Source organism: Schistocerca piceifrons, chromosome 1 (assembly GCF_021461385.2).
Source record: "Schistocerca piceifrons isolate TAMUIC-IGC-003096 chromosome 1, iqSchPice1.1, whole genome shotgun sequence".
NCBI classification, from domain to species: Eukaryota; Metazoa; Arthropoda; class Insecta; order Orthoptera; family Acrididae; genus Schistocerca; species Schistocerca piceifrons.
This window is the reverse complement of record NC_060138.1, coordinates 913,767,642-913,795,225: the sequence shown is the minus strand read 5'-3', so window position 1 is coordinate 913,795,225 and position 27,584 is coordinate 913,767,642. Positions and strand designations below refer to the sequence as shown.

At 41.8% G+C, this 27,584-nt stretch overlaps 1 protein-coding gene across 1 annotated transcript in view; it reads right to left on the bottom strand.

Annotated features, from left to right (window-relative positions):
* Positions 1-27,584, bottom strand: part of LOC124717053 (eIF-2-alpha kinase activator GCN1) — a 265,579-nt gene that overhangs the window by 82,148 nt on the left and 155,847 nt on the right. The window contains exons 20-23 of the mRNA XM_047243734.1: positions 19,213-19,446; positions 18,785-18,979; positions 18,451-18,697; positions 15,869-16,105 (exon numbers count right to left, since the gene is read on the bottom strand). Of these exons, the coding sequence (XP_047099690.1) occupies positions 15,869-16,105; positions 18,451-18,697; positions 18,785-18,979; positions 19,213-19,446 (913 nt within the window). The remainder of the gene's footprint in view (positions 1-15,868; positions 16,106-18,450; positions 18,698-18,784; positions 18,980-19,212; positions 19,447-27,584) is intronic.

Genomic DNA, 27,584 nt, shown 5'->3' with positions numbered 1-27,584 from the left:
AGTCGTTTTGGTGCACAATAGGCTATAGCACCCCAGAGCCTGAAACTAACAAATTTACTTAACACGTAATTTTTTTTTTTTCCATCAACTATTGAGTGCACTTGCACACGTACATTGCCTCCTCTCTCTCCCCCCTCCACCCCTCCCTCCACAGAGATAGTACTCTGAGAGCCAAAATTAAGAATATTTATCTATGCAGAGTCAGCTGACCTTTGCCCACATTATTTTTAAAAAAATCCCAAACAATTTCTTCCATGAATAAAGTACCTACTAGTTTTTCTCCCTTAATTTAAATCCATTGTAAATAAGATAACACCACCAACGGCTCAAATGACAGAAATTATCATGTGAAACACAGCTGTTATGTCACAGTGTATCTTTGCTATTATCATAAGCATATATGAGGAAATCACTTTAATAAAGAGCAAAATCATTTTCCAATAACATTACTGTCAACAGTTACACCAGAAACTTAAAAAAGTAATCACACGAATATTCCAACACTGCATTACTGAAACAAAGTGGGTTTATTGTCTTTTTTCAGTCTTTGGGCAAAATGCAGTGTGCCTTTAAGTGCAACAGGAACACACAATGTGAATGTGTGTGTGTGTGTGTGTGTGTGTGTGTGTGTGTGTGTGTGTGTGTGTGTGTGTGAACACAAACACAAAACACAGAGATGAGGGAAATGACTATATGTCAGTCCCACTAGGCACGTGGGGGGACACCATACAAAAATGGAAGTCCAAAACCAAAAATTAAATGGCATTCGCCATATTGCTTCGGCAGATAAAAAGTAAAATGCGGTAGACAGCTTGTGCGTCATTTGCTAAACCGGCTAATAAATCAGATGGCAAACCTAAGCTGAAACGTAAATTGATAAAAAAAAAAGGGGCATTCCAGCAGGAAGTGGCAGACAGTTAAAATTTGGGCACAATGCATACAAAGTGGTGGGGCAGCACCACTGAGCAAATGACAATGGCTGAAAAGGCAGTGTCCAATACGAAGCCAAGTTAAAATAATCTCCTCCCGGAGGAAGGGACAAGAGGAGGTCATCCAAGGTGCCGGGAGAGGCTTAATAAGCTGAAGCTTATTCCCATGAAGGGAGGACCATTGACAATGCCAAAGGGACACCACCACCTGACAGATGCCAACGCAGAGATTACTGGAGGGAATAGAGGTACTCGCGGGCTGAGATACAAGGACTGCAGGCTTGGCAGCAGCATCAGCAGCCTCAAATCCTAGCAGACTGACATGACCAGGGACCCACAGAAACATGATTGGCTCCACCAAGAGTGAGCAAGTGACAGTTTTCCTGGACCCACTGCACTAAGGGATGAGCAGTGTACAGCACACAAAGACTTTGGAGTGCGCTGAGTGAGTCTGAGCAGATGACACGATTTGAAAGGCTGTGTCGCCGGAAGTACTCCGTGGCCTGATACAAGGTGAAAAGCTCGGCTGTAAATACTGAGGAGTGTGCCAGAAGCCAATATTGAATGACACGGGTGCCAATGAAAAAGGCACACCCGACCCCATGGTCAGTCCGAGAGCCATCAGTGTATACAAAGGTACTATCACAAAGTTCCATACGAAGGTCATGAAACTGAAGGCGATAGACTGAAGCTGGAGTAGAGCCCTTATGAAGCGAATGAAGGCCAAGGTCAACATGGGCCGCTTCACGAAGCCAAGGTGGTGAAGGGTACACACCCACTGCGAAAGTTGCAGGTAGTGAGAAGTGGGGCCACCATAGAAAGTCGTGAAAGCGGACTCCAGGAGGAAACACAGAAGAGGGACGAGCCCCGTACTGACAATATAAGGAATCATCAAAGGAGGCGGCATAGGAGGGGTGGCCACACATGGCAGACAAACGGCATGTGTACCTGCTGAGGAGAAAGTTACAGTGGTAGGACAGTGGTAGTTCAGCAACTTCAGCATACAGACACTCAACCGGGCTGGTGAAAAGGCGCCAGTGGCCAAACGGATGCCACAATGGTGGATAGTGCTGAGACGGCATAAGAGGGATGAGCGTGCAGATGCATAAACAAAGCACCCATAGTCGAGTTTCAAACGGACAAGGGACCAGTACAAATGGAGGAGGGTGGTTTGATCGGCACCCTAAGAAGTACCATTGAGGACACGTAGGACATGGAGGGACTTCGTACAGTGGGTTGCCAGGTAAGAGACATGGAAGGACCAAGAAAGTTTCCTATTGAGCATGAGCCCCAGGATTATGTAGAGATGGTGGGAGAAACCATTTGCACTGCCAGAAATTCATACAGACGGTTTTGTCAGTGGAAAGGCGAAAGCCACTGACAATGCTCCAGGAGTGAAGACGATCAAGACAGTGCTGAAGACGCCGCTCAGTGAGATAGGTCTGTGGAGAACTGCAATAGACTGCAAAATCATCAACAAAAAGGGAGCCGGAGACACCCGGCAGGAGACAGGCCATTATAGGGTTAACGGTGATAGCAAAGAGGATGACGCTCAGGACGGAACCCTGAGGCACACCATTTTCCTGAATAAAGGTGTCCGACAATTCAGAACCCACATGCCCTTTGAAATCTCGGTCTTGTAAAGATGCCTGAAGAAAACAGGGCAGGCGCCCATGAAAGCCCCAAGTGTAAAGAGTACGGAGGACACCAGTTCTCCAGCAGGTGTCGTAGGCCCTCTCCAAATCGAAAAACATGGCCACAGTCTGGGATTTCTGCAGAAAACCATTCATGACATGGGTGGACAAAGTAACGAGGTGGTCAACTGCAGAACGCCGCACTCGAAATCCACACTGTGCATTCGTGAGTAAATGGCACAACTCGAGCCACCACATCAGATGGGCATAAGTCATATGTTCCATCCCCTTGCAAACACAGCTGGTATGAGAGATGGGGCAGTAGCTAGAAGGAAGGTTTTTGTCCTTACTGGGCTTACGTATGGGTATGACGGTGGCTTCACGCCAGAGTCCTGGAAAAATGCCCTCAGCCCAGATGCAGTTGTATGTGTTAAGCAGAAAGTGCTTGCCTGTTAGAGAGAGGTGCTGCAACATCTGAATGCGAATAGCGTCCGGCCCTGGGGCGGAGTACTGGGGTGAACTGAGAGCATGATCTAGCTACCTCATAGTGGAGGCAGCAATGTAGCACTCATGATTCGGAGAAGAGAATGTTATCGCTCGAGCTGCCTCCACTCATTTCCAATGGATGAAGGCACAGTGATAGTAGGAAGAGCTCGAAACTTCCGCAAAATGGTGGCCCAAGGTGTTGGAGATAGCAACAGGATCCACAATGACATCGGCACCTACTGCCAGGCCGGAAATGGGGGAATGGATCTTGGTTCCAGAGAGCCATCGGAGGTTGGCCCACATGACAGAGCAAGGTGTGGAACTGTTAAAAGAACTAGCGAATGAAATTCAACTAGTTCTTTTGCTATCCCGAAGAACTCGACGACACTTTGCATGCATCTATTTATAATGAAAGCAGTTTTCCAGTGTAGGGTGGCGGTTAAAAATGCGGAGATCACATCTCCGTGCTCAAAAAGGGACTGGGACACGATGTGGTAAAGAGGAAGTGCAGGGGATGGAACATTCTGCAGCAGTAAGGATAACGTTGGTGAGATAGTCCACCTGGTCATCCATCACAACTGAGGAAATCTTGCTCTGCGAAGATTGCCACGGAGGAGTAAAGCTGCCAGTCAGCCTTAGTAAGCCCCCATTTGGGCATGTATGTGGATGGGGTAGGAGTCAGCGGACAGAGAGCACACGGGAAATGATCGTTCGAGTAGGTGTCAGAAAGAACGGACCACTCAAGACGATTGGCAAGCTGGGTGGTGCAACAGGATAGGTCCAAATGGGAATAGGTGTGCGAGGAGTCAGAAAGGAAAGTGGGTGCTCCAAGGTTAAGGCAGAAGAGGTTGAGTTTGTTAAGAAGGTCAGCCAAGAGGGCACCTCTCTGACAGGTCTTGGGAGAATCTCAAAGGGGATGATGCGCATTAAAGTCATCGAGCAGCAAAAATGGGGGAAGTAGCTGCCCAATAAGGTGAAGGAAGTCTGCCCTGGTGAAATCAAAGGACAGAGGTACATGAATGATACAGAGGGAGAAAGTCAGGTGGGAAAGGAAAAGGTAAACAGCAACAGCTTTAAGACGGGTAGTCAGAGAGATAAGTTGACTATGAAGGTCATCCTGTATGAACACCATAACACCCCCATGAGATGGGATGCCGACCTTAGTGGGAAGGTCAAAACAACTGTTAGTTAATGTGAAAGCTCAAAGCGGTCTTGAGGGCACAATTTTGTTTCCTGAAGGTAGAGTACAAGGGGATGTTGCAATGCTTGAAACGGCCGTAAATCCTCTTTGTGGGACCGAAGGCCGAGAATGTTCCATTGGAGGACAGTCATGAGGAGGAAGAGATGTAGGGGTGTCAACTCTGTGGCTGCAGAGGGACAGCCGGTGGAGAGTCGCTACTACAGAACACACAAGCAAGAGGCTCCTGCTCCACGGGGTCCACAGAAGCAAGGCATGCTTGTGTGGTCAGTCTGTGGAGTCCAATGCTCAAAAACGGTTGGTGGTGCGCACTCGAGAGACAGAGGCTGGCGGGGCTAAGTGACCACGTGGCAACACTGCTGAGAAGGATCTTCGAGCTGGTGAAGGAAAAGACTGTGTCTTCAGCAGACTTCTTCGAGCCCTTGTCGTTAGAGGAAGACTTGGGTGTTGTTTGGTTAGAGAGACGGAGCAAGTCCTCTCGGGAGTACTACTATTGTCCGTTCCTGCCTGCTGGTTATGTAGTGGGTAGCTTCGCCCCTTTAGGTGAAAGTTTGATGGTTTGTTGCACAATGTGACGGGGGGCAGTGGTGCTACCTTGACACTGGGCGACTTCACAACCTCAGAGCCAAATTTGAGGTCACATGTCTGTGTGATCATGTCCTTCATGGAGCAGCTTGTGTAAATTACACCACGGGAAGAATTCGAAGTTCTATGTGCCTCAACACGAACAGGGTAGCCATGGGGAAGCGAGGCAGCAAGTAGTTGTGCTTGAGACTCAGAAGCCGTCTCCAAAAGCAAAGGGCCATTCCAGAAATGAGAACAGTATTTCACAGGGCCAGCGATGGCATCAACACCTTTCTGAATAATAAACGGATTGACCGTGGCGAAGGACTGACCGTCATCAGTATGGGATACCACACAGAACTGTGGTGCAGTGGGAAGGATCTCCGAATCAGTAGCCTCATTACATTTACGTTTCATCGACATTGATGGAGAGAATGATTGACTCATCACAAGGATATCCCCCACGATTGCCAGAGTCTCCAATGGCGTGCTCCTTCCAACTGAGGGCCCCCTTCACAAGGGGGCACACACTCCTTAGGTGATTGTTCACACCTCAGGTCACACCACCCTAACATCTGACAGAGAGACCAATGGGCAATTTGGGAAATAAAGAAAGGAAAAGGGGGCCAAAAAGAAAGTTGACACTGTTCACAGCAGGTCAGTGACAGAATGCAGAACATTCCCAATAATACCCCAGACATGTTCCCCAAGGGAGGGGAAAAAGAATAGCAAGAGGATAGACATACAGCACAGAAGAGAAAAAGTGTTGCATAGGCTGCGGCCCTGTGGTAGCCAAGCACGAACTTGCCAAAGAGTGGTAAGCCCCCTGGGGGCTGTGTGTGTGTGTGTGTGTGTGTGTGTGTGTGTGTGTGTGTGTGTGGCAAGCTCCTTATGGAGGACAATCTTATTTTTTATAACCAAAGGACACACATGGATCACACAGCTCTTGAAACAAAGAAGTACAGTGGAAGATTTTGTTAAACTGTGTTATAAAAAAAAAAAAAAAAAAAAAAAAAAAAAAAAAAAAAAAAAAAAAAAAAAGCACCAGACAAACTGACAGCACACAGCTTTACAGCAACAGTGCAACCTGCATTTGATACAAGATAAAATTATAATAAACTAAGCTTTTCTGAAAATTATGCATTTATAGTGCAAGCTGCTATTCAAGGATACCATTGGGACAACTGCCAAGCAACTCTCCAACCATTTGCGATTTACTATAGAGATCTATCAGGTGGTGTGTCTGCCATGAACTTGTGTGTTTTTAGTGACTGCTTAATTCATGATGCCACTGCAGTTCATGCTCACATCCACACTCCCGTGGCATATGTTAAAAACAAGCTGCTTCACTTAAATTTGCAAAACACTTCAGTGATGGGGCAGCCAGCCAGTGCAAAATTTGTAAAAATCTCAAAAACTTATGCATGCATTACCATGATTTTCAGAATCATGCAAAATGGAATTTTTTTGCAGTAAGTCATGGTAAAAATGTATGCAACGGTATCGGTGCTACCATTAAGTACATGGCAGCACAAGCTAGTCTGTAGCACCCTACAGAATGCCACGTCCCAACACTTCTTCAATTATTTACCTGGGTACAGAACAATATCTCCTGCATACAGTCATTTTGTGTTTCAAAGATGAGGTGAAATCTGCTGAAGAGTTGCTAAATTGCAGGCTGGAACACATTAAAACTACTGCAGGCACATTGAGCCATCATCACTTTTCTCCGGTGGACTCTGACAATGCACAGATGAGCAGACTGTCTGATTATCATTATAGGTTCATTCACAACATGTGTCTTCACAGTATGTCTGGCACTGTATTCAGAAGCAAAAGTGGCAACATACAACCAGTTTGCTGTAGTGTTGCTATTTATGATTACAAATGGTACTTAGGATGTGTCGCAGACTACAGTGAAGCGGAAAGTGAGGTATTAGTGGACTTCATGGCATCAGGAGGACAAGCAAGATCATTTCACAGGCCACACTTGAGAGACATGTTGGATTCCTTTTGAACATATTCTTATGATGGTTACAGTGCCTACTACTGTGTCAGAGAGAGAGTACATATTGCCACTCAAAGAACAGACTGTCTAGTTACAGGATGGGAAAATATTTGCTCTAGTCACTAGCGACTGGTTTTTGTCATTAAACATTAATGACAGCTTGTGTTAATCTACCTATACGTTGTTGCTTAATGATTACACCAGGCAGAAGAGTTTATGACTTCTCTTTCCCCCCCCCCCCCCCCCCCCCAAAAAACTGTGTTCTGCAACAGTGGTCACGTCTTATATATATCTCTGCCAGCTTTCATTGTACACAAGTGTCGTGCAATAACACATTAAAATTTTGAGACACATTACATTGGGGCAGAAAAGATTTCAGCTCGTGGCCATGCTCAGGCACGAGTGCCACAGCACTCAGCACTCATTTCTCCCATTGCCATGCCATGCTCTCTTGGCTTGAAGAGGGGGAAGAGGGGAAAACTTTGAATGCACCACATTTAAATGGCATTGCAGTCACACTGCATACGGGTTATTTATGTATTTCACATTTCTCAGCAACACTGGTCCTGCACAAAACAGTTTTTCAATATTATTTTATTATTTTTGATTTGCTGAAGACATAATATAATTTTCATCTGTCACAAACTACCGGCATTCAGACAGACGCACACAGTTCACAGATTTTCACACTCAAGTGGCCACGTAATAATAGTGATTTATTTAGTTTCATAATAAGAAAACATCTCTCACACAAATATATTGATTGAAATATTGTAGCACCTTTGCAACCTCATTATGGAGACGTGAACACACTAACTGAAGAACGCAATGTAGAAGTCCTGGACAGTTTTAATGCAAACAGATTTATCATTAAAATGGAAACTATCATGCAGGTCAATCTGTTACATCTGCATATGCACAGGGCGCTTTCAACTGAAACACCAAACGATCTCTCAGATAGGTCGAAAATAGACGTAAGATTGATAGTGTCCTCAAAACACTTTAGAGACTATCCTTGTAATTCTTTCAAGGCCACAATGAATTCTTCACATCGCGTGTTTTCCTTAACAGTACTGAGTTTAGGGACTGGACCGTGTTTGTCAGTATGGGTCCATTCCTTAATGCTATCTTCTTTTTAACTGTATCCCCATAAAGTCAGAAGGAAGCAGTTGTTAATCTGGGAATGTCTTACTGTGTTCTCAAGTCCATTTAGAATGTGAGGTCCGCAATCCATTCCAGATTTTCTACTTGTCATTCCTCCACTTTTTTTCCTTTATAAATACAACAATAGTGAGTTTTGAACTGAAAAATCATTCTGAGCACATCTCTTGACTTAACCAGCATACTTTGCAGTAATATATAAAGTCTCCACACTCTTCGTTCAGTTACACTGAAAACTGATGGAACTAGCAGTGGAATAATGCATATGACCTCATAAATTTTACTGTTTATACCAACAATTTCTCCACGTGCAGCATTTTTGCTAATTTAGTACAAAATGCTTCTTGATGTACTGAACAATGAATCTTATCCGTCGAAGATCGTAATTGTTTGCTTTTTCATTATCAACTTCTTTAAATTCTTTTTCCATGGTATTGCAATACTGTTTCACAGTAAATTTATAGCACCCATCATTGACATGACAGCATAATAGATGTTGATAAGTCTCATCTATAATCATTTTTAAACACTTGTGATGACAAACCGCTATACTGTCTCCTTTTGTGCAAATATATGCTGATTCCTGTGAACATCTTTCATACTACGGAAAAATAGTGAACAGTAAAACTGCGCTGTTACCACAATTCTGAATTGAAGAGCCAAATGAAAAATAACACATCACATAACTAAATGAAATGCCGCACTATACAGAGCCCTTCCCAAAAGTTACGAGTAGAGCTTAGACAGGCCAGGCCATGGCCTGCACGCATGAAGTTTGGCACGCTGTGAATGGGCCTGTATTACACTGTTGTCTACTTATGCAGTGTATGAAATATGGCTTGGATATCACTTGTCCCTTTTGTGCCGCCACACTTTGAAAACCCACATTTTCCTAGTGATTTTTCATTTTTTATTTATTTATTTATTTATTTATTTTTATTTTCCTGTGATTGTGACTCAGTATGTGTGAATAATGTGTGTCGATTGTGTGTTTAGTACACATCAGCCAGACTATAAAAATATTATCCCTTTGCTGAATGAAATATATTTGGCTTGGCGGTCACTTGCAATATGACTCTCTCATATGTATCTCTTAACATGTTACAATTTTTTTTATTTTTTAATTTTTTATTTTTTATTTTTATTTTTAATTTTTTATTTTTTAATTTTCCCTGTGAAACACGTTATTGGTGTTTTGACACATTGAGTGTGTTCCCTAAGTGGATATCACTAGGTAGTAAAAGTTTCACTGGACTGTGAAGAATAATTTCTGAGTTATCAAGCCCTGAACTTGCCTCTGAAGATTGACTGCCAAGTACGCATTGCATTTTCTGGGTCGCACCACCTTCTTTCGCAAGCTGTAATTCTGGAACTAATTCTAAGGGAACCTTATGCTTTGTATATGAGTGTTCCACACATGGTAACATTGCCGTGCTAAAATTCAGCCAAATCTTAGATTATGAGCTGAAGCCCTCAGTTGAACTGACATGGAATGACTCAACAGAACTAACCCCATATTACATTATAAAATGAAAGTAAGTGAAGTATGACAGCTTTGCTTATTTTTATTTGATGTAGAAACATATCAGTTGTGTGTGTGTGTGTGTGTGTGTGTGTGTGTGTGTGTGTGTGTGTGGGCGCGCGCCCGCGCACTCGCATGTGTGAGGGTGCACGCGACAACATCCTCATTTAAAGTAAAGATCTGTGTAGGTGCCTCAGCAATTGTACGGTATGTGGATTCACCACTGCCACTGAAAAAGATGAAGACACAACTATCATCATGCAGGTTGACACACAATATTTTCTTTGGACTGTTGTAGTGTGTGCTAACAGATTATCATGTATGGGGCAAAATCTGACAGGTGTATATTACTAAAAAAAAAAAAATCACCCAACAAGGTAAAAGAAGATTGTCAAAAGAATTCTTTTCTCAGATGGAGAAACAATTCTGGGGCAGACATTTCCAGAATGACACTGAGGTGAAGTTTGTGTTGGAATGTTTCTCGAAAATCCGAAAAGCAGTCTTTTACAATGGAGGTATTTCCTATGTGATAATTAAAACCTATTCATGTCTATTCTCTGTTTTAATGTCCATGGAAATGACATTAACTGCTCCATCTAAGACAGTACTTGATTTGCTATATAGTGCAATGCTTTTATCATTGGTAAACAAATTAAAATTTGTATTTGGTAATGTTAGTGATGAACAGTTCACAGATAAACACATCAAATAAAAAAAGTTTTGCATCACCCCAGTTCCCAGAACTCCTGTAGATAGGTGTTGACGGTGGATATTGTATCACAGACACAGTCCCTTTTACTGTTCAGAGATGTCACTAAACCCACCCAAAGATGTAAACAACCATGCATGAGCAGTGCCTATTAGACAGACGGGTTCAACAGTCAATCCGTTTCAGTCACTCCACCAGGAAGGAGGTACATGGCTCATGTTGTCTGTAGTTCAACCATGCCTAGTCAATACCGCAGTTCATCTCGTCTGCATTGTTACTTTGTTCCAGGAAGGGCTCTCAACAAGGGAAGTGTCTGGGCGTCTTGGAGTGAACCAAAGCAATGTTGTTCGGACATGCAGGAGATACAGTTCCGGTCTGGAACTGCTGACGTGACTCGCTCAGACCACCCAAGGGCTACTACTGCAGTGGATGACTGCTACCCATGGATTATGGCTTGGAGGAATCCTGACAGCAATGCCACCATGTTGAATAATGCTTTTTGTGCAGCCACAGGACGTCATGTTACGATTCAAACTGTGCACAATAGGTTACATGATGCGCAACTTCACTCCTGACGTCCATGGCGAGGTCTATCTTCGCAACCACGACACCATGCAGCATGGTACAGATGGGCCCAGCAACATGCCGAATGGACCGTTCAGAATTGGCATCACATTCTCTTCACCGATGAGTGTCGCATCTGTCCACCAAGTGCAGCAAGGTGGAGGTTCCCTGGTGTTTTGGGGTGGCATTATGTGGGGCTGACCTACGTCACTGGTGGTCATGGAAAGCACCGTAACGGCTGTAAGATATGTGAAAGCCACCCTCTGACCAATAGTGCAACCATATCGGCAGCATATTGGTGAGGCATTTGTCTCCATGGACGACAATTTGCGCCCCCATTGTGCACATCTTGTGAGCGACTTCCTTCAGGGTAATGACATCGACTAGAGTGGCCATCACGTTCTCCAGACATGAACCCTATCAAACATGCCTGGGTTAGACTGGAAAGGGTTGTTTATGGACGATGTGACTCACCAACCACTCTGAGGGATCTACGCCAAATCGCCATTGAGGAGTGGGACAATCTGGACCAACAGTGTATTGATGAACTTGTGGATAGTATGCCACAACGGATACAGGTGTGCATCAATGCATGAGGACGTGCTACTGGGTATTAGAGGTACCGGTGTGTACAGCAATCTCGACCACCACCTCTGTAGGTCTCGCTATATGGTGGTACAACATGCAATGTGTGGATTTTGTGAGCAAAAAAGGGCAGAAAAGATGTTTATGTTTATCTCTATTCCGATTTTCTCTACAGGTTCCGGAACTCCCAGAACCGACGTGATGCAAAACATTTTTGGATGTGTGTATTTCAAAAAATTATTTTTATTTAATTCTTGATTAGTATATCAATATAATGGAAGGAAACATTCCACGTGGGAAAAATTATATATAAAAACAAAGATGAGGTGACTTACCGAACAAAAGCGCTGGCAGGTCGATAGACACACAAACAAACACAAACACACACACAAAATTCAAGCTTTCGCAACAAACTGTTGCCTCATCAGGAAAGAGGTAAGGAGAGGGGAAGACGAAAGGAAGTGGGTTTTAAAGGAGAGGGTAAGGAGTCATTCCAATCCCGGGAGCGGAACCCGGGATTGGAATGACTCCTTACCCTCTCCTTTAAAACCCACTTCCTTTCGTCTTCCCCTCTCCTTACCTCTTTCCTGATGAGGCAACAGTTTGTTGCGAAAGCTTGAATTTTGTGTGTGTGTTTGTGTTTGTTTGTGTGTCTATCGACCTGCCAGCGCTTTTGTTCGGTAAGTCACCTCATCTTTGTTTTTATATATAATTTGATTAGTATATCTATTTATTTAGTTTTCCCAATTTGTTTAAACATTTGTCATAATGTTCTACAAGGTTTTGCATCCTGTGAGTCAAAGACACCTATCATCTGTGAGGATAACCAGTCTTTAATTGCTTCTTTCAACTTGTCGTCTATTGTGAAGCATTTACTGTCAAGAAACTCCTTTAGGTAGCAGAACAAGTGAAAACCACTCAGTGCCAAGTCAGTACTGTACAATGGGAGCACCGTCTGTCTCAATTTAAGAGATCTGATCAGATTTTGGATTCAAATAGCAGAATGGGGTCTGCCATTGTCATATAGTAACAAAACTACAGATGTTAGAAAGCATTATCGCTTATTCTGTATTGTGGAAGGGAGGAGGAGGTTACTGTTAAACATCCTGTCGACAAGGAGGTTATCAGAGATGAAGCACAAGCTCAGGTAAGGGAAGGATGGGGAAGGAAATCTGATGTGTCCTTTCAAAGGAACAATCCCAGTATTTGCCTGAAGTGATTTAGGGAAATCAAGGAAAACCTAAATCAGGTTGGCCAGATGAGTGAGTGAACCATCATCCCCCCCAAATGCAAGTCCAGTGTGCTAACCACTGCACCATCTCACGCAGTTTCTGTATTGCACGGAGAAGTTTACACAGGGTAGCGCAGTAAGCAGCAGCGTTTATTATCGTCTCTCGCTGCATAAATTCGAGTAATATGGCTCCATGTTTACCCAGAACATGAGTGCCACAACCTTGAGTGTTGAGATTGTCTGCCTGGCCTTGATTGACTGACGGTGCCATATGAAACCATTCCATTGGCTGACACTTAGACTCTGAGGTCACGTGAGAAATCCACATCTCATCCCCTGCGTCAATATTCTCTAAAAATTTACCACTTTCCTCATGATATGGGTCCAAACAATCAAGAGCACAAGCCAATCGTTCCATTTTGAGTTTCTCAGTAAGCAGCCTGGGAACCCAATGTGTGCACAGTTTGCGAAAATGCAACTTTTCAGAAACAAGTTTGTGCAAAGTTATTCTACCCACATTCTGAAATTCCAATGCTAAAGTTTAAATTATGAATCACTAGTTTTCATGAATTTTTTTGTCCATGACTTTGAACAAGTCTTCTGAAACCACTGATGGTCAGCCTGATCACAGTTCATCATGCTTATTTTCCCATTCGTCCACGAAAGCTCTCACCTACTTATGCACTTTGCTGCGGGCTGATCAATTGTTTCAAACCTTCTGAACTGACACTGTAAGCAGCACACTGCGACAATAGTAATGCAAATGGCATTTTTTGATGAACAAGGCATGCAGGGAGTGCGCACACACACCATAAAAAGTAAGGGTCTTACAGTGGGCCTTATGGCAGGCCACACCTAACGGTTTCCTAGTTGAATTACAACTGGTGATTTTATAAGAACTCTTTCCTACTGACATCTTTGTTTTCTGTTGGATGGATATGACAAACGATTTTGGAGAAGTTCCAAAGACAGAACAGTACTTAAAAAAGATAACTGCGATTCACAGACAAATGCCTTTGACAGATCACTATACCAGTAACCTTGTTAATATCTGAACCTGTTTAGAAATTCAAACTGGTACTTTCACAATATACTATTTGTAGTCAGATGTGTAAGAAGTTGCTAGCATATCATATTTTCCCAAAGTTTTGAGAATGCTGGCACTTCACTTACAAGGGGAGGCCGCCAATTGTGAAATTCAGATTCGATTCGTACTGCGCATAATAAAAGCTCATGGCCAGAGGTATAATGTGGCAAAGCACCAAGATGCACTTCCCAGCCGTTGTCGAGAAAATCGACAGTTAAAAGAAACCGTTGCGGTGAAATACTCTCTACGATTACTAATTTTCGACACCGTCATGGTGCAGCGGTAAGCGGTCGGATTCGTAATCCGAAGGTCACCGGATCGATTCTCGCGCCATGCTACTTTTTTTTTTTTTTTTTTTTTTTTTTAAGTATTTGTTTTTTGTAATTCAAATATATATATAATTCCCGGCAATCAGTTGCAACAATTATGCATATAATAAGTTATTGAAAGTCGTTTATCGTGGAAAAACTGGCGACTTCGAACATCATTATGTTTTCCACAAACAAAGTTGTATTTCACAAATGTTATTAATTATCTTCATAATGTTAACCACGTATAGTTAATGGAAGACGTAGAAATGATATTCCGAAACGAATACGTATAGCGTAAGTCAAACGTTCGAATTAGAATAGAGACCCCACGAACACAAACTTGCTGTGGCAGGTAGGAAATATAAACTCCGTTACTCGCTTGTTACACTTGAAGGACAGATGTTGAATGGGCCAAAACGAGTCGCCGCATAACAGCGTAGTTGCCTGCTAACTTTGAAAGAAGGTAGATGCGGTCCCTAGCGCAACTTATAACATCGTCGAAAATCAGTGCGGACGGGAGAGCTTTGGTACACTCTGTTAAACAAAAGGAAAAATATTAAAAACACAGATGATGTGACTTACCGAGCGAAAGTGCTGGCAGGTCAATAGACACACATCCAACACAAACATACACATGAAATTCAAGCTTTCGCAACAAACTGTTGCCTCATCAGGAAAGAGGGAAGGAGAGGGAAAGACGAAAGGATGTGGGTTTTAAGGGAGAGGGTAAGGAGTCATTCCAATCCCGGGAGCGGAAAGACTTCCCTTAGGGGGAAAGAAGGGGTATACACTCGCGCACACACACACACATATCCATCCGCACATACACAGACACAAGCAGACATTTGTAAAGGCAAAGAGTATATATATATATATATATATATATATATATATATATATATATATATATATATATATATATATATATATATATATATAGATATAGATATAGATAGACACACACACACACACACACACACACGGTTATAATAGAGGGAAACATTCCACGTAGGAAAAATATATTTAAAAACCAAGATGATGTGACTTACCAAATGAAAGTGCTGGCAGGTCGACAGACACACAAACAATAATTGTTTGTGTGTCTGTTGACCTGTCAGCACTTTCATTTGGTAAGTCACATCATCTTTGTTTTATTAATCGTAGGGAGTATTTCACTGCAACGGTTTCTTTTAACTGTCGATTTTCTCGACAACGGCTGAGAAGTGCATCTTGGTGCTTTGCCACATTACACCTCTGGCCATGAGCTTTTATTATGCGCAGTATGAATCGAATCTGAATTTCACAATTGGCGGCCTCCCCTTGTTAGTATGGACCAGAGCACAGATTACACGAACAAGTGGTCGTTCTTTGAGGAAAACTGAAGCTATATATGACAATACTCTTGTTTTGCAAAAGGCTCAGAAATACCCCTGCACTTCATAATTTTGTGATTTCACAACTGTTCACTTTGTTTATATATATAAATGACTTGCAATGACAGAAACATTATACAATTATTTTTGAATATCAATTACTTTTCAGAAAATAATAAACTCAACGAAAGGTATAACAAATAAATATACATAAAACCCTCAGGAAGGAAACTAAAAGGAATTATACTCCAAGATATTCCTACATGACATATCTTTACTGGATTTCATCACTCACGCTGAAGAACTGAGGGAAACAGTCTTGTAGATGGAAAACAGTATAGTATCTCATGGATTGTTCATTATTTATTATTTTCAATATGCTACATCTCTAAAAATATGTTCATAAATTTTCATTGATAATAATGTTTGATGTATAATGTATTAAAAAAATTTCAAAAGATGAAACTGTATCCAGCAGTAAATCACAAAAAAGACCACCAACACACCTGTCTTTGTTCTCCAAGAATCTTCCTCCAATGCTGCTAGGAGAGATGGAAGCACTAATTTCACACCATGAGCTGACAGTTTACTCATTACAACTCTAGCTGTGTCATCAGTCGCATCACGTACATATTGACTCCCATCGCCAAAACACAGCAAAAGATGGGGCAAGACATGAACAATGTATGGCTCAAATAAGCGCCCAAGCATCTGGCACAGCATTTCAAAAGCAAACAGAGCACCTGAAAGTAACAGATAGATTTAATCTCTACATTCCTTTTTAAAAAAAAAAAAACCACACAACTACTCTTCAAAGAGTTTTGTCATGTAAGAGTCTCTACTTTCAAAAATATACAATGGTCCTCTGGTAAAAAAGGTGTAAATACATTTCTGCCCGTGTCATTTTAAAGCAAATTTCCATTGAAAGTGGTAACAACAACAGATAGTAAGCAAGCAAACAGAAATATACCCATATGGCAAGAGAACAGAAAATATAGATATTCTGACAGGTATCTCATAATTCGCACTTTTAAATTCATATAACTTTCTGTGTTGTTACACTAAAAGATTCTTTATTCATTAAATTACCTTATTCTTTGGTTATCCTCCCTTGCATACCTTTAAACTGAGCTACTGTCACACTACTATGAAATCACAGATATATAATATAAGTTTCTATCAATTCTGTAAAATGTCTAATAAATTTAAAAAAATCAACAAAGAAAGGAGATTTAGGCTTCCTTGTATAGGGGAAGGGTAAGGAAAGAAGTCAGCTGTGCCCTTCCTTATCCTTCCCCTATCCACGGAAGGCTTATTGGCGGGGCCTTTTTTGAAGGTATCTCTGCAGCATTCATCTTAACCAATTGTAGTGAAATCATAGAAAACCTAAATCAGGATAATCAGTTGGGGATTTGAAGCCCACACCTCCTCTTTGTGAGTCCAGTATTCTAAGTGCTGCACCACCTGTTGTGTTACTAAATTCAGTTTCACAAGGCACATGTCCAGTGAAGTAAGCAAATGACAAAGTCAAGATACTAACCACTTCTCACTTTGCTGGTTACTTTGGTTATTTTAAGCAACAACAGAGTAACATTATTTCTTTTAAAATTATTGTAAGTTAATGCAATGTTCCTCCCAGTCATATAAAAAATACATTTGGGAGGTAGTACGAGAGTTACCAATGAAGTTCTGAGAGTATTGTTGCCTACTGCAACGTTTCTTTTTTTTGAAAGAAGAAGAAGAAGAAGAAGAAGAAGAAGAAGAAGAAGAAGTAGTCCTCAACAGCATTCTTTGTGATTCAGCCGTGCAAATGCCAACATTACTGGCTTATTGCTATTATTATAAGGGCTTACTATTGTTGTTCTATAGTGAAATTAAAATTAGTTGTGAGTTTTGATGTTTAACATACAGAATGAGGAAACATGCATCAGTAAAGTTTTATCAGGTTTGGTGTTTTACTATGTGAAAGACAAACAGGAACATTTTTGTAATGAGTGATGCAAATAAAAGAGTTTCAGCTCTCAACTGAGACAATTCTAAATCATTTATAACATTGAAACATGGAATTATCACTTTGATCCAAAGAATAAGTGTGAATCAACAGAGTGAGATATTTTAATGAAAAATAATCAATAAAACAACCAAAAATACATGGTGGTAAACGAAAAATACATGGTGGTAGTTTTTCGGTTCATGGGAGGATCAAAGGACTGTGAATACTTGGAGTACAGAAAATTATGATCAGGGTTTCTGATATACTGCTAGAAAGTTGATTACAACGGGAATGTTGATCATCTCACTACAGCATGACAGAACATTTCTACAATTCTTGGAATTGATAGAGATCATATTTATTGCACAGTCTTCCTATGGTCCAAAATTAGCTTTGTACCAGGTTTTTCTTTACTGAGCAGTAAAAAGGCACAAATATGGATTTCTATGCCACACAAGGCTGTTTAAGTCAATTGTAACGATCTGGCAAAACATGTGGATGACTACTTACTAGCTATTTATATACACACTCATATTTCTTAATGTCTTTGTTCCTACATGTAGAAAATTCAGTCATCATGCATCATGAACGGAGACTGCAAGCACAAATCAATTTCAATTTTTCAACACAATGAGTCATCTTACTTATGAATAATCTGTTAAGTTAGGTGAGTACTAGCAATGATATGTTAACATCTTTTCTCAGTTCAAGATTCAATCCAGGATCTCTGCATTTAAGTGCTGTGCTCTACCTACCAAAGTATAAAAAGAATTTTTGCAGACTCCCTCAATACTTATCTGATGCTACATCTTTACAAATGAATACTGCTCTTTTTCTCCAAACCACAAACACTAGAACAGTGGTATATAAGATACAACACACAGGACCTGACCACAAACAAGGTGTCATTCCTAGTATCAAATTTCATTTGAATGCCATTAACAAATATATTTCCAAGATAAAAATACATTAAAAACAAAATATAGATTTTGTAATACTTATGAGTACTGAAAACAGTTAATTCATTCATTACATACAAAACATCTATCTATTCATTTTAAAGACTATTAAAATTTGATGAACAATATCACTTACCTTCTCTGTGGCGGAAATTCTTTTTATTTTGAATTGCTGTTGTAAGAGTGTTCATAATATCCAGCTGCTTCAGTGCAAGGATACCCATTCCCTTCACTAAGCCAGCCAAGCCGTATGCTGCACCTTTCCTTTCACCATAATTTTCTGATTCTAAAAGCTGATGGAGTAATTTTTGAACCAATAATGGTGCATCATCTTTTACAGCAGGGACTAATGGGGGGAGACAATTGGCAACTGCTTCTTGTACCTACAGCCAAAGAGAATGAAGATCACTCATATTCATACTTAAAAATATCAAATACCATTCTGACATAAAACTAACATGAGAACTGACCTGCTGTGATGGGGTGGACAAAGCATCAATAAGTTTCCCAACAATAGGTTTAACTTTCCTATCATCCTTCTCCAAATGTCGTGCTAAGGAACCCATCAAAATCACAACTGACTGGCGTACAGCATCAAAACTGCCAGAATCTGGAGCCTTATCCAAAAAGTCTTCAAAAACTGGCAGAAGACTGTTTACAGTTTCCTGAAAATATAGAGTTCAGCTATTATTACAAATTTAGTTACCAGTATTGATGTTTAGCTTATTTTATCTTCTTGAGTTGCACCATATGTAATAATATTGATATTTTAGTGAAAATAAGTTTTATCTATTGCAGACTAATTGAAATTAAGAACTCTAGAAAAATAACTTAGTGCTAGATACTCAATAAAGAATTGCTTATATTTATTTGTATTTGTTCAATAGCACCGACTCACTTTTCCATGCAAGTCCACTGCTGCCAAAGCTGCAGCAAGCATATTCTTGCGCACTTCTGGGCTTCTGTCACCCAAACCCGTTGACACAAAGAATGTAATAAGACTTGAAACTGATGTAGGTTTCAACAGGGGAGCAATTTGTGCCAGCGCTAAAGCCACTCCACTTCTTGGTTCCCAAGTGTCAACAGGCTGCTCAATGACTCGACCAAAACTATCCAATTTTGGAGGGAGAATCTTGAAAAAACAATAATTTCTGAGTGTTACATTCAGTAATATGAAACATGAAATATGTGACTAGTTTAGCCTAGAAATAGGTGCATTCACAGGCATGGGGAAACAGAATCTTATGCTGCTTAATTTCAACATAAGACCCATTACCAATACAATCACAGTTTCAAGGGAAATGCAGGTATCTGAAAGTAACCTAAAACATACAGTAATTAAAAAGCACTTTAACCCTTTCACTGCTATACATGAGTTTTTTTCCATTCCATGCCAAGGCTGCTTTTGTTATGGCTGGACTGCTCACCAAATGATGGTGCCTGCTGAGAGATGGCATTCCGACTGATATACTTATCACCTGATTTTTCGAGAACTATTAGGTGAAAAACTTTATTTTTGCGAATCTTCCAGTCTGATATCTGCACTCTATAAAGAAATGAATTTCCTTTTGTTTGCGACATAGCTACCGTGCTGTGTCAAATAAGTAAAACATTGCATGAAATTTTAAAGATTTTATAGAGATAAAAATGCACTGCATGAACTTTGCGTATGGTTGATTTATACATTACAGTGAATGAAATGTACACAAGATATCAAAATTATAGTTAAAACTGAGAGCAGAATGATATATAATTTTTTTTGTTGAGTTACTGGGTTTTATATCTAAAGATTAATGGAGCGTGACGCGTCCATTCATGTACTTCCGTATTATGAATCAAGTGGTCATAACAATCGTCATATCTCATAAATGATTCAAGACATCAAAATGAGGTTTTCTGGAAATAATAGCACACCACGTATGTTGTATGATAAATAGCTGAAATTTTTTATTCACCAAGATAGGGAAGTAATTCATCTGCAGCAGTAAGAGGTAGGCAACTGGGGACACATTCATTTGTCCATAGCAGTGTAGGAAAATCCAAGTGACGCATATACACGTTCACAACACCTGGGGAACAGCATACATGTGTATATATGTCCACAGCAGCAAAAAGCTTAATTTAACAAGACATGAATATACTGTGGTAGATCATTTCTTGCCGTAATATATCGGCATTAATTGTAAAGGAGAAGCAGCATATGATAAAAGAATGGTAACACTTTACAGAAAACAATCACCTCCGTGACAGACTACTAGCAGCAATACTGCGTGGCAAATTCTTTACTACTTTACAAAATTGTTAAGCTTTCACAACCCTTGTGGCTGTATTGCTGTTGGCTTTTGTCTTAGGGTCCAATACAAAAACTAACAGACAATACATTTTTAAGGCTTCATTTGATACCACACTAAAAGAGTCACAGGTAATTCAAACATCAGAGTGTTTCTTGCATGACGCAAGTCAAAAACTTTTCTGAACACTTGAATGTACATGACACAATGGAAGCAACACCAAATGAAGGATTGCAGTTAGGAGAAGTGGGATTAGAATCAATGCAAATACCTGTTCTTGAGGTAAAAGCCATTCCATATGTAGTAACAGCATTAAATGCAACATTAAGTGGTTGTGTCTGTAACTACTCAGACACGATCAAGGAATTGCAGGGTACCTGCCAATGGTGAAAGAGTGGGTATCTAACCTTGTCTCACATGTAAAACAAAGTAGGCAACTTTTACTTAAACAGTTTCAGTGGTCTAGAATTGTAGCAAACTGATACATGTTTATGAATACAATGTTCACTACTCTCATTGCAGTGTAATTAAACTGCATAGAAAACTGTGTATCACACCTCCCCTGAAATGGCAGCAGTTATCATTTTTTTTAATAATTTTCAGAAAGGAGAGCAGAGCTAGCATTAGGTCTGACAATGCCTATGAGGATCAAGCTAAAGCCTCAACATCTACAGTCAGAAGCAATGACTGACAGCGCATGGCAAAAAAGCCACTGTCAGGCAAGTTCTGAGTAACCGATTGAAGAGTATGTGACTGTGTGGTTAAATTAAAATTGTTCAGGATATAGTGCCACATCATGACACAAAATATGTAGTTCCAATGGCCTACAGCAGCATGTAGACTGCTTTTCCTGGGGGAGGGGGGGGGGGGTATTTCAATATACAGGAAAATTCAAAATGAATATCATTATCACTAGGTGTTCATGCAGGCAAAGGGAAAAAATTCCAGATTTCCCTGTTAAATGCACACTTCTTCCTGGGTGAAATACACTATACCCCGGGCTAAAGTTTTTTAATGTGTTAAGTGACAAATACTTTCCATCAGAGCTGTAAAACCTATCAATCCCCTGAATGGTGAAGGTTTTATACACCAGCATAGAACTTATCAGCATTTTAGGAAATGAAAACCAGCAAAAAACAGTGTTTTGCAAAGATCTTTGATGCTCAGCAACAGGTACACAGCATATTTTCCTATAATGAAAGTATAAATACAAATTCCTCCAAATACAGCACAGCAGCTTCCAAAGCACTGAAATCAAGATTGTGTTGGTGATGCACTTATGTCAGCCAATCATAGCTCACGTCATGGGATCTTGGCAGCCAATGACAGCAAATATTCAGAGAGGACATGGGATGTAGTCAGCTAATAGCAACACCACTGTTAAATAGTGCAAACACACACATATGAAAAATTAATGGTTTAAATTAATATAAACACAGTATAATTACACGAAAACCTAAGCTTTCACACACAATATGGGTCATCAAAATTTTCTTTCTGTTTCCTTCCGGAGGTGCGGTTAGGCAGGATCCTAAGAGCACAGCTTAAAATGCAGTAACTGTATATATCTGACAAGAACAGATATTACTTCTGTGCACCGATCATTTCGGTGGTTACCCGGATGAATGCATGTTCATCGAGTGCTTCAACTTCATAGAAAAGCCAATTATGTGTGAAACTGCTCAAGAACACACCTGCACTACTTTTACAGATAATTATACTTTTTGCTGTAGTTATTGCATACTTTGTAATCCATGAAAGAACTAAAAAAATTATGGCATTCCACTCCCCACATCCTGTCTAGCACACAACCACGATATAGGCTGCTAATGGCTACAGGAGATGGGACTGGAGGTATCCAATGGTGAGCACAGCACAAAGTTATGGAGCACAGATGAACTGTTTAGTCAAAGATTAACTCACAATAGTGCTAAAGTACTAGTGGTCTTGATACAAAGCAGAGCAATGGTAATGACAAACAAAGTAAACATTGCACGAAACAACAGTCGTCAAAGTTGCCATTTTATCAGAAAGGAACCCATGGAATTTTTCAGAGTGGGGAAGAAGTGGCAGATGAAATATTATCATTTCTGCAAGGTGAGTCAATGGAATGTGTGACGCTGGATACGCTTGACTGTGCAGACAATGTACATGATTAGTACAATGATGATGTGCTTAACATGTGAAAGTGATATTGAAACAAGTGTCAAGCTACATTGTTCATCATCGTTGTCAGACAGTAAACCACCAATCCGGTTTCCAGTTGGTTGGTTAGTTGGTTTGTTGGGAGTGAAAGGGATTAAACAGCAAGGTCATCTGTCCCTTCATCCATTAAGTGGCAAACCAGGAGTAGTTGTCATAGGAGGAGGCAAAAGGCAAATCCTGGAATGCCCAAATGCAAAAAAAAAAAAAAAAAAGCCCACAAAACCAGAAAAAAGACAGCACAGACAAGTCATTAAAAGATTAGTCAAGACAATGCATTAAAGCCAAGAAATGAAAAAGAATAAAAAGGTGTGAAGGATAGAGGCCAGGCTGGGCCATCCAGCGAGGGCCGCCAAGGTTCCTGGGGTGGGGGTGGGGGGCGACGGGGAGGGGGGCAGGGGAGGGGAGGGAGTGAGAGCAAGAGAGGTGTGCCTCACCAACACCTTAAGCAGTTGGTGAGTCCAAAACACCCTACCCTACAGGGATGAAAAGGAACCACCACCATGGGCAAAATATAACACCAGGCCAGTCGCGTTGCCATCATCTGTTAGCACCAGAGGGAGCGTGTCAGGAGGAAGATTAAGATGTCACCCCAAAGCAGCCAAATTAGGGCAGTCGATGAGTAACTGGGCTACCATCAGGTGGGCTCCGCATCGACAGTGAGGGGGATCCTCACGCTGAAGAATCTGGCCATGGGTCAGCCGAGTGTTGTCCATGCAGAGTTAACAGAGGATGATGCATTCCTTGTGAGAATACAGGGAAAACTGCCACGTAGTTGTGGTCTCCTTAATTGTCCTCAGTTTGGGGAGATCAGACAGACCATTCTGAGTTCCAGGCTTTCAGCAATCGACAGCATATAAATGATCAAAGTTCCAGTTATGGACTCCCATTTCCAGAATCAGCAGTCTGGTGGCCAGCTTGGCCAACTATTCAGCTCATTTATTTCCAGAAATCCCAACATGACTGGGGGTCCAAACGAAAATGACTGGTCATCCAGCTTGATGGAAGTCAGAGACAAGATCGTGGATAGCTATAACCACTGAGTGAGGAGAAGGCACTGGTCTATAATCTGAAGGCTGCTAAGTGAGTCATTACAGATTAGGATACTGTTTCCAGTGAAAGAATGAGCATGGCTTTAATGGCCATCAATTCAGTGGTAAAGACACTGCAGCTGTCTGACAAAGTAGAGTTCACTGCACCATGCATGTGTGCGTGCAAAGCTCATTTGTCCATCGACTGTTGAGACGTCAGTGAATACCAGTTCTGAATCCGAATACTTTTCAAGGATGGCCAGAACAGGTGATGAAAAATCTTGAGGTCAGTGGAATCTTTTGGACCAAAGGATACTTAAGAGACAAATCCGAGGTTGGGGCAATCACAGTCAGCATTATGGAGAAACCATCTGGGCAGACATCCAGGGGAGCAATGCTGAGGGAGGGGCAGGGAGATCGGGAAGTGGTGACTACCACACAGGTCATTGTGGACTCCCCAGTGGATAGATGGTAGAAGACCAGGGCTGAAAAAGGAAATATCAGTGGGGGGAAAAAGTTTCGTGTGCCACACTGAAGTATGTGGGAGCACCAAAGTTCAAGAGGCAAAGGTCAAGCTGTGCCAATAAAGTTTCAATATCTTTACTATGGCCATTGATCATTGTTCCACCCCACAAATGGTTATGGGAGTTGAAGTCGCCCAAGATTAGGAAAGGAGATGGGAGCTGACTGAGTAATGCAGACAGTACAGCCTAGGATACGACATCATCGGGAGGGAGAGAAACATTACAGATGGTAAAATCCTGATCTGCTCTTATCTGAACAGCCACAGCCTCCAAATGTGTATCAGTGGGGCACAGGGTAGAGAAAAATTGTGTCACGAAATTTTAACCCTGGATAGCTGATGCCAGTAGCAACCAAAATTACTAATGTTAAGTAGATTGACAATGCGCAATTTTTACACTACAGAAACTTGGTGCCATGTGCTCCCATTGGCTGCAGGATTGCTCTGTTGCCGGATGCTCTGGACAACGCATGACTGCAAATGCTTTGCCTGCTGGGGATTGCTATGTATGCAAGATGGCTCGCACACTCGGCGATAGCATGCCAGCCTTCCAGTCTGGGGGCGAATCCGCCGGCGTCCCGACACATCCATTGTAGTTTCATGATAAGAAGTACCAGGAACAAGGACATCGTTTACTTAAAGCAGTTGCTTGAACTGGCAACCCTCTGACATGACACAAGCTTGGTAATGTCGAATGGTGTTCTGCCGAACTGTTTCTAGAATTTCTGGCATTGCCCTGATGTAATATGCGGCATGTTAAATGCGATCCATTAATTCCTCTTCATTTCTAGGTGGTTTTGCATCTGGGTGGGTGAACTAGGACCTTGAAGAAATGCCACAGGAAAAAGTCTGGTGGTGTGAGGTCTGGTGATCCTATGAGCACCTCTGCCAATTACCCATCCGTTGAAGAGTTCACTTAAATATCCGTGCACAGCAGGACTGTTATGTGAGGATGCCCCATCCTGCTGCAACTACATACGTAGCTGTATGTCCAGGTGAATGTCTTCCAGCAGGCCGGGTAGAGTTTCTTGCAAAAAGTGAAGGTAATTTGCTCTAATAAGTCGATGAGGGACCCTCATGCCACGTCCAACCGCTCGAGTACTTATTGTAGGTGCTTCCTCAAAGCACTCTAGAACTGTCTCTTCAAATCCAGCATTTCATCATGTTTGAGGTCTTCCAGCATCACCATGATATCCCTCTAACAAGCCTGTTTCGCCAAGTCACCTGTGAATTGCTAGAAGCAGTTGCGGGTATGGATGGCATCTTGCATTACAGCAGGGGACAGTGCGTTACAGCAGGGGAGTAACATCCATTGTGGTTCCATAAGATCATCATGCTGAGGGTGCCCTGGTTAGGTGTGTAGGTGCCAGGATTAAAAGTCATGCCCCAGGATCACTGTCTGTCACTGGTGGGGTGGATCACCATTATCTAACACCAGTTTGGAGTGACTGCATGGGGTAATCTGGTGCCTCAGTGGTCACCGCAGTTGCCTTCAATAAGAATTTCTTCTTCTTCTTCTTCTTCTTCACTTTCACAACTTCTGGCAGTCGATATTCTTGTGAGGATTATCTGCAGTGCATGTAGGAAGAGAAGAAGATCAGGCAGCACTAAGACCCAGAGTCTGTGGTTCCTTCAGCCATGGGTTCGTATCATGTGTCTCGTCTGTGAATTTCAAGGAAAGTGGTTCACCAAGAGGGAGCCCTGTCACTGACAGACACTGCAGAAGGGAGCTGCTTCTTGTCAGGTGGAGAGATTGGTTTCTGAAGATGGTGCCACAGGAAACACAGTTTTGGGCAATGCGCAAACAGTCTGAACTGTTGGTTACGGAACAGAGTTGAGTGACATGGGAGAGCAGGCATCTGACAGATTGTCACTGTGTAATTATCCAGAAGCCACTGTCGTCTAACCCGTAGTGGTGGGACACCAGCTTCCACCAGGAGACTGTCAATAGGGTTCGTACAGAAGTCCCCCATTGCCAATTGCATGCCAGTGTGATGAACAGGATGCAGCAAGCTCAGTGCAGACGATGCTGCTGACCCATAGACAACACGTCCATAGTCTAAGCAGGATAAAATCAGCACTTTGTAAAATTTCAGAAGAGCCATGTGGTCCATGTCCCACAAGGACTTACTAAGAAAATGGAGAGTTTTACCTTCTTCATGTACGTTGCCTTGAGCTGGCGGCGATGGGGCATTCAAGTTAGTTTGTTGTCAAGTAAAATACCAAAGAATTGAAAAGTTTCAACGACTCCAAGTAACTGGTCACCAAAATAAATTTCTGGATGTAGGTGCACAATCTAGAGTTGGCAAAAATGCACAACTCGCGATTTTGCAGGAGAAAATTGACAGCCGTGATTCAGACTGCCCTGTCATGTACTCTCGAGGTACCCCCTGAGGTTGGCGGTTAGTGGTGCACCCTGATGCAGAGGCATAGTACAGGCAAAGATCATCCACTTACAGTGATGCAGAGACCGTAGCACACTGCATTTATGATACCATTGATGGCAATAGAGAACAGTGTTATGCTCAGAACTGATCACTGGGCCATTCCAGATTCCTGTATATAGTTGTTGGTGAAAGTCAAACCTATCTGTACCCAAAAAAGTCTGAGAGATAGGAAATTGTGGGTAAAAATGGGTAAACTGCCCCAGAAACCCCACTCATGCAGTGCAGATAGTATGTGATGTGGCCAGGTGCTATCGAATGCCTTCTGTAGGTCAAAGACCACAGGAACCAGATGTTAGCGATCGCAAAAGCATTGCGCACAGCACATTCCAGATAAACCAGATGATCTGTGGTGCACTGGAAAGCCCAAAAGCCTCTTTGAAATCATGATATATGCCCTCTGGCTTCAAGGCACCATACATTCTTATAGCTTACACAGCCATTTGTCAGAGAAACTGGTATCTTGTAACACTTTGTCGATATCCATTGCATGACTGGCTGCATTTTATTTTTTGTCTGCAGCCAGTGGCTGCTGGTCCTTATCTTGAGACGTGGCACCTTGACAGGTGTCCTCATCCCTGACGATGCCAGAGGATGAGTAGGCATGTCTGATTGCTCCAATAGTGTGGGAACCATTGGTGCTACATGGGTACAGGGCGTGGCAGCTGACAGTCCCTCCCCCAACTGTGGGGCAGGCACTGGAATACAACCAAGGCCAGGAGATGTCATGCGAGACCTTGCCATCGTGTGAGGTATGGACTGTGACACAACAGTCGCAA